Source organism: Rhea americana, unplaced genomic scaffold (genome assembly GCF_003343005.1).
Source record: "Rhea americana isolate MKP2758 unplaced genomic scaffold, rheAme1 scaffold_167, whole genome shotgun sequence".
Taxonomy (NCBI): Eukaryota; Metazoa; Chordata; class Aves; order Rheiformes; family Rheidae; genus Rhea; species Rhea americana.
Window position 1 is genome coordinate 915,197 of NW_028185783.1, and position 8,785 is coordinate 923,981.

An 8,785-nucleotide genomic window follows, 5' to 3' on the forward strand; every position below is an offset into this window, starting at 1 on the left:
ATCAATTCGAAGACAGAAAGCAAGAGAAATTAAAATGTTAAGATCTGGGAGAGATGAACAGTATTGTCGGGAAACAGTAAGTCCTCGAAGGCAGAGAGTCTCGTTTGCGGAGTGATACACAATTAATTACTGTACAATGCTGCTCTAAAAAGAGGCCTCTGGGTGTCTATGACTCACTTTCAGAGATTTTTTTTTTTTTTTTTAGGTATCCAAAACTACTTATAAATCTTGGTCAAATTCATGGAGAAAGAACATTTTGTAAATGTCAAAACAAATCAGTTTAGAGATTTCTGCTTTTTTTTTCTTTTTTTATAGGAGGGAGGGAGATTTGTAATGGAAGCTGCTGTTTCACAAAAACACTAGAGAAGAATTAACTACCCCACGGCTCAGTTTTCAGAGTGCTCAGCATGAAGTGAGTGAAAGGGAAATGTTCTGCTTGAGGAGACCTGAAATTATATCTTTCATATCTCAAGAGATTGTTTCACCATCAGACTTACTGCATGCTCAAAGGCAGGACTCCTCTCTCTCTCCTATTGGAACCCTTCCACATTTTCTAAAATCCTATGTGTTTTTTGAAAGAGAGTGATAGATCAAGAAGGATGCTCTAGTGTGGTAGTTTGGTCACTCACTATGGCTTTTTAAAAACAGACTGAAAATAAAACATTTCATTTATGGTCTCTCCCCAGAAAAGTTGCACTTAATCCAAAACCAGCTTTTTCATCTTATTGCCTTTTTTGATCAGTTAAGTGAAATATGAGTAACACTCACAGATCTACCTATATCTTGTAACATACTGCTGAAAATTTGGCTTGCGGTCCCAAAGAGACACAGAGGAAGAAATGGTCGTAGCAATAATTCTGCAACAGCCATCTTCACCCTTAATTCTCTATTCTCTTTGTAATTATCCACAAAACACTGATTGGTTTTTCAAAATTATTAACACATTTCATTCTACTGATTCCTAATCAAATACATAGGCTGTTACTCAGGATCTAATAATTCCTAGTCTCACAACACCCTTAGGATATAAAGGAATATTGCTTTCATTTTACAGAGGGAAATTTTAACTATAAAGAGGATAAATTACTTGTTCAAGGGGAACCTCATAAGACAGCAGTTGAATCAAGAATTTAGCACAAGTCTGACCTCCAACTACACCTGGTCAATTGTACAACAGGATTTGTAGATGGAAAAATATGAAAGGCACTCCTTTCTGCCCCTCATTACGATGAATGTATCCCCTGAAGCATGAAAAGGTTCTTACCAAATTTAATTGTCGGGATGTATACCTACAACTATTCTGTGAATGATGAAAAGTAGAACAGCAAGTCTTATCATTACACTGAACAAAAGGTTTTAAGCACCTTGTGACTTAAACTGTTTGTCTACAGATAGTATTCAGTAATGTAGGCTTCTATACAGATGGTGTATCCCTGCAACCTCCTTATTTTAACAAGTCTAAAATTTAAGCAAGTTTTTAAAATATCTCAGAATGCTATTACAGTTCATGAAGGATTCTGCTAAAAGAAAAAAATCTCACGTTGCAACTGGTGTGTACCACTCATCTTATTTGAACTTGTTTGTGGGTGACACGTGAAATAATAAGTAAACACTGTATATCCACCACTAAAGTAACTTTGCGAAAAGAGAAAATCTGCTGATGCTCTGGGATCCCCAGGTGAGGGATGGAAATGCACCACCTCTGATTCAGAAGCATTCTGTTTAACATGAGTGACATTTCTTGCACRTATGCAGCAAACCCTAGAGCCAGACAATGCCTCTAACTAGCAGATCATCTGGTGCACTGGAAAAGGGTCTTTGCTTCATCCAAACCTAACTTCTTCCAGATGCTGCAAAGGAAGAAGATTTCCCTGTATTTTTCATCAACATTACCATGCCTAAGGGTAGAAAACCGGCAATGTAAGAATACAATCAGGCTTTGATACCCACCTGCTGCACTATTTTCAGGCACACTTGCTTCATACAAGCTGTGACTGAATGAAATCTCCTCCTCTTGTTCCTCTGTAAAGATAGCAACCATAGCTGTGGCTGTTCGAGGTGAGATACCTTGATCCGAAGCCATCACTAGCAGTCGGGTACTGAAGTCTTTGGAAACCAAGGGCTCCTGAAGGATGATGTCGCCTGTATTTCTGTCAATCTGAAATACAGGTTCCGGTACCATCAAACTGAAAACAACTGCTCCATTTGGCCCCAAATCCACGTCCTCAGCTCTAAYAGTGGCGACCGTCTCATTCATAGAGGTTTCAACAGGCACAAAGGCTTTGACAGGATTCTGTAAAAAAACTGGATCGTTGTCGTTGACATCATCAATGTGTATCACCATGCTGACAGTGGTGCTTCTTGGCAAATGCATGCTGCAGTCACTTGCCACAGCCCTAAAAGTATACTGTGATTTGGTCTCCCGGTCCAACACCTGTGTAGTAACTATGGAACCAGTGTCACTATCGATAGCAAATGCTCCAAAGGTGTCATCAATGAGAGAGTACTTAACTTCACCATTCAGGCCATCATCTTTATCAGAAGCAAAAAGTTCCACGATGGCTGAGCCTTCTTCTAGATCTTCTCTCACAGTGATTTGATAGTGGTTCTTTGCAAATAATGGGTTGTTGTCATTTTCATCCAAGACTTCTATATGTAACTGTGCAGTGGAGCTTCTTGGTGGGTTTCCCAGGTCATGGCACTCAATTACAAGAGTGAAATTGCTAATATCTTCTCTGTCTAAGCTACGAGTGACCAACAGTTTTCCTGAGGTACTATTTAGTGTGAAGTATTCTCCAACGTTTCCACCTTTCAAACACATAGAACATAAAATGATCAAAAACAATTGCATTTGAAAAAGGAAGCCCTTGCGAGTACTGCTAAGTTAAYTGCAATAAAATGATCCAATTGCTAGCACAGCTGTGTGCTTAATGCCTTTAGTATATTTTTTCTTTTATAAAAATTAAAACATTTCATTTAAATCAGTGGGTGGCAATGACAGTAAATATAGAATGTCATATCAATTTACAGAGCAGCTCTTCTGCCAGATGCATGTCTTTTTTCCCAGAGCAGCACACCTTATAAAATCTCCTGCAACTATGCTGCTGCACAGTGACCTCTTTCCAACCTTAGTTACAAATTCCAGAAACCTATGAAGCATTGCTGACGATTGTAATTACTTGCTCCCTGCTCTCTTCTACAAATCTGTCTCTAGGAAGTAAATGATAGTGCAAGGTCTTGATTTGGAGGAATAAGAAAGGTAAACTTCTGAAGCTGCTGCAAGAAGAAAAGCCAGTGCTTTTAGTAACGGTGAATGGTATACATACTTTATAACATGTAGAAAAATCATTAAATTAAAGACCATAAAAGATTATGAAATTAAAACCAAGGAAACAAAGGAATTTATAACTGCTTCCTCAAAGAAAAAAAAACTTTTGGCTGTTAATACAGGAGCCATCTGCCTACATTTGAACTATTGCTGACAGCTCCAAACCAAAGAAAGCACAGCCAGCTTGTATTTGTGCAAAGATATTACGGGAGGTTTTGAACAGCTGTGGAGCTTACACTGGCATAGTGGACATGGGGAGAGTTCGGCAACATGAAAAGTAAGTGTGACTTTGCTAATTGCTGGGTGAAAGAAGCTTTCGTGAAACAAAAATTCCACTTAGATGCATTCTTGTGTTTATTTGCAAGGCTTTAAAGGGTATCTTTACATTCAGAATTTCCATCGCTATGATAGAAGAGACAAAATTATGCCTTTCTGATAAATACCTCTTTCCAACATTTGACAGTTTTAGTTTTTCTATTCTGTACTGGTCTTAATCCAGCAAACAGACTGAATGTGCGCCTGGAAAGTGCTTGTTAATAGAGACAAATGGGTAAAAGCTTTTTTTATTATTATTATTACTCCATATGAAGAAAGCGTGTCTACAAGATGGGAGCTGGGCAAGCTAGGCAAAACGAAGCCTAATCTGAATCTKGGAACTACTGTTATATACTTCCTAATTTATATTAATTAAAATGATACAGCATAACTTACCAACTATTTCGTATCTTAGAGTTCCATTACTGCCAGCATCCTCATCTACAGCCAAGGTGGTGTGAACTACAGAAGGCTGTTGATTCTCTGGAATATGAATCTCAGAGACAGGAAAAAGAAACTTTGGAAAGTAATCATTTTCATCCAGTACTCTGCAGATAATTGTCACTGTGCTTGACAGTGAAGGAGTTCCACTATCACGAACCAAAACTAAGATTAATAGAAAGAAAGCAAATTATATACAAAGAAAGCAACAATGGATATTTCTTCATAACATCAGAACAGCAGAGTATTTGTGCAATGCAAAAAGATTTACCACTTCTATCTAATTCAGATGACAAGAAGAAAAGACAACATTGATAATGACACAACCCATTCTCACTTCCCATTTTACAGGCCTTCAAAGATATTTCATATTGTTACCTTTAATATAGAAAACCTCCTCGGTTTCCCTGTCCAGTGATACAGTTGTCACGACCTCTCCACTGTCTGAGTTCATCCTGAAATTCCCATAACCACTTCCTGGTAAGATTTCATACTGAAGCAAGGAATTCAGTCCTGAAAGCAGAATGGAAGTAAGTCTTAGTGAAATACATTCTACTATATATATTTGTCTCACTCCATTTTCTTCCATCTGGGAAATGGGTTATGGATGAAATTATTATTTTTACAGCTGTGGTATAAAATTCGTGATTCTTCATTATACCACAAGAGATTTAAATTTAAAATTTGGATCTCCAAAATCCCTGTTCAACTGCTGCTTTGTGCCTAAGCTTTTCACTCACTCAAAGCAACCCCAGTAACATTTCTAGACACTTAGGGAACATCTCTACTGTGCAATGAGATGCTCCAAATAAGCAGATGCACCACCATGGTGCAAGAGAGCATTAACTTAGATCTTGGAAGCTATGTATTGTTTTGTACTCTCCCCAAGGTAATTAATTACTTCTCAACAGGATGTCAGGGAGAACACTATGCTGCTGTCGCAGTTCTGGTTCTCAGCTTGCTTCATTCAGAGCCAACGCAAGTATCTCTATACAGTAAGTATCTCCATAATACAGCACTGAATAGTATAAACACACAGAGAAAAAATCTGCTTCTCAGCCTGCCTAGAACTTCCAAATATTTGTAATATTGAGCAGGAAGGTGTCTAAGTCCCATTAAGACTCTCATACAGTAGGCATTTCTGAGATGTTTTCCACATAAAAGCCAATTTGTTGGACATTCAGCAGGTCTCAGACCTTTTAGACTGTTCCTAGTTGTAGCCAATCTCTGAAACGATTGTTTGGTTTTATTAAGTCTTACAGGATTTCCAGAAGTGAAGATTAAAGATTTTTCCTTCCTTAAAGCTATTCTGAATGTCACCTCCATTCACTTCCTAACTAGATCTACCATTTGTACACATCGTATGATTATTAGTCCTTTTGTCTCTCTCTCTAGCAAGTAAGTGCAGAGGCCTTTTAAAATCTTTCTTTCAAAACTGCCTGCCTGTGTTGGACAAGAAATGTGATTCCACGTTCTCTGGGACTGAACGCACCCTCAGCAAGTTCACAGATGATACAAAACTGAGGGAAGTGGCTGATCCACCAGATGATTGGGCTGCTATTCAGAGGGACCTCAACAGGCAGGAAAAATGACCAGGGAGGAACCTTGCAAAGTTGAACGAAGGACTGCAAAGTCCTGCACCTGGGGCAAAATAACCCCATGCACCAGTACAGGCTGAGGGACAACTGGCTGGAAAGCAGCTTTGCAGAGAAGGACCTAAGGGTACTGGTGGCCAACAAGATCACCATGAGTCAGCAAGACGCCCTTGCGGCACAGAGGGCCTCCCAGGCTGCGTTAGGCAGAGCATTGCCAGCAGGTCGAAGGGATCCTTCCTCTCAGCTCAGCACTGGTGCTGGGTCCAGTGCTGGACTCCAAGTACAAGAGAGATATGGACAGACTGCAGCAAGACCAGCAAAGGGCTACTAACTTGATGAAAGGACTGGACTGTCTTTCACGTGAGGGAAGGCTGAGAAGGGGCTGGGACCGTTTAATCCAGAGAAGAGAAGGCTGAGAGGGAATTTTATCCATATAAATACCTGAGGCAAGGGTGTCAAGACAACARGGCTAGACTTTTCTCTGTGGTGCTCAGGTACAAGAAGCAATGGGCACAAACTGAAATACAGGAAATTCCATTTCAACATAAGAAAACACTTTCTTACTTTGAAGGAGATTGAACACTGGGAAGAGGTTGCCCAGAGAGGTTATGCGTCTCCATCCTTGGAGATATTCATACCTGCCTGGACATGGTCCTGGGCAACCTACTCTATGTGACCCTGCTTGAACAGGGGAGTAGGACTAGATCTCCAGAGATCCCTTCCAGGCTCAACTACTCTGTGATTCCTATACATTATGGATACAAAATAATTTCTTTCCTATTTCTAGCAGTTTCAATATCCTTCTGAGGAAAGTATAATGTCATCTCCATCACTGGTTACAGAATAAGATCATTCATATTTTTAAATTTAATGAATTTAATCATATCTTATACCTGAAGGGCGGTAAACATTCATCTTTACCATTGTGCTCATTTATTTACAGATTTTCATAAGTTCCATTCAATCATTTTTGTATGTTTTTTTAACCAACAATCAGTCTTTTAGTAGTGCAGGCACAGTTAGTGCACCTGGAAAACTACAGTACTCCTAGTAATACCAAAACTGTTATTTGGAGTTAAACACTGCGTGCCTGTTCTCATTCACTGCAGTGGAAAATAGGACAATCTACAACAGAGACGATGGAGACACATCAATGTGAGAGAAGAAACAGACTCCACAATTTTTAATGCCAATGACTGCCTTATTTAGCTTTCGAATAGCTTTGCTAAACAGTTGGTAATGCCACTGAAATTTGATTGAAAGAATGATTAGTGTAAATGCATTTGTATCTAAACTAATTCAGGGGAAGGACATATTCACAAAATACTCATTAAAAAGTCTTTATGCATAGGAGAAAGAAGATGAGTTACAGAAATACTTCCAGCTTTCAAGAAGAAAGGAGAAAAATCTCTGCAGCAAGGACAATAAAGGAGAATGTCTTTCAAAATTTAAGCTTGCCAACACACTCCATTCAATTCATCCATATTAGATACCACTCAATTACATTTTTAAAAAGATCTTGGCAATTCTGTCTGCATAATATCTATCCTTAACTAGCAATATGCTACACATGGGAAAAAACACACGACACAGCTGGGATGACATGAACTATTAGCTTTTGGTGTGCTGTAGCTGAACAGCTTTGACCCAGTTCGTCCACTGGCAGATTTCACAACAGACCTTGCTTACAACAAACCCCCAAGTGCTGCAAAGCTTGACTGTTCCCACATTGTTGAAGCTAAAACTTGTAACCCTTAAAACATACAGCTATGTCACACCCYTAGTTACATTTATTTATCAAGTATTTACTGTTTCCTTTCTGGTATCCAGCTGGTAGGAGTCTATGTCTAAGAGAAGAAAAAAGCTGCCCACCTGATGCTGCCCAGGATAGGAGAGTGATGACTCCACATTCACATACCATGAGCCTGGCACAGCAACTGACGTGTTTGCACTTACTCTAGCCTGCTGGTTTATTGAGTATATAGCGCTAGTTACCTTGCAGGGGCTGAAATTACAAAATGAAATGAGTAACCAAGCCTATTCCCTCAGTACATTAGAGCTGAAAGAGGAGCTGTCTCCTTAGCCTTCCTTGCCGTGAGCCAGTGACAGAGACCCCTTCCCCTCCAGGCCAAACAACTGGGTGAATTCACTGTGCTTGAGCTTCAGCTAGGGAAAAGTTTTAACTCCTTTTCCTACCCCTCCACCACAGCACTGGTAACACTTGCATTATTAGGGCACAACCACAACTTCTCTGGGGCAGCAGCCATGGTGTTATATTCTGAATACGTCTAGTGCCAACGCTAGAGAAGCAGCAACGGGGACAAATGCCCATCCCCCCAACTCCCCATAAATCTTGGCTCAAGTCCCATCTTCACACTACTAAAGTTATGACAACAATAATCTACAAATATGAGCATGGAAAAATTCCTAGAGAATGGCAATAAGCGCCTTCTAATTCCCTAAATTAGCTGTCCCTATTAATCTGAGATTTTTCGCATAATGCTCCAGATAGAACGACAAACAACGGTGAACAGCAGCTTAAAAGCAGACCTTGCCAAATGCTAGTTTAGTTCATTCAGAGCTTCTGCAAAGAGACATTTCAAGCCAAATCCTTGACCCAGCTTAAATATTTTGTGCGTATCTTTGTTTTCCTATGTATTTGTTCCTAGCATTTACTCATACTACACACTTGTATTGACTTGCATTGCACAGTTGGATCTTGGCCTTAGGGCAAGTGGGGAGCTCCCATCCAGTGCAGGAGGACTGAGAGAAAGTAAGCCAAGGTAGAGTTGTAGTAAGCACAACCRTAGTAAAGTGCAGGTGGAAGTAGGTGGAACAGAATGTTTCATGGATATTACTGTGAAAAAAGACAGTGCAGTCCAAAAATTTAATAGTGATTTCCACGACAGACCTTTTAAAGTGGCAGCAAGCTTAAAGCTTGGTTCAAACACAAAACAGATTACTACTGCTTGCTTTCCTTCTTCCCTTCACAGGGAATACACACAGCAGAAAAATAAATAAAACAAGAGGATGATAATGGTTGCAACTGTCAGTAAAAATAATTCTTCCCTGTGGTCAGTCAAGGTACATATAAGGCAAAAAAAAA

At 39.6% G+C, this 8,785-nt stretch overlaps 1 protein-coding gene across 1 annotated transcript in view; it reads right to left on the bottom strand.

Moving 5' to 3' along the window:
- LOC146598264 (protocadherin-23-like) overlaps positions 1-8,785 on the bottom strand; it is a 90,587-nt gene that overhangs the window by 4,683 nt on the left and 77,119 nt on the right. The window contains 3 exon segments of the mRNA XM_085300675.1: positions 1,951-2,808; positions 4,040-4,249; positions 4,463-4,597. Coding sequence (XP_085156801.1) covers positions 1,951-2,808; positions 4,040-4,249; positions 4,463-4,597 — 1,203 coding nt within the window.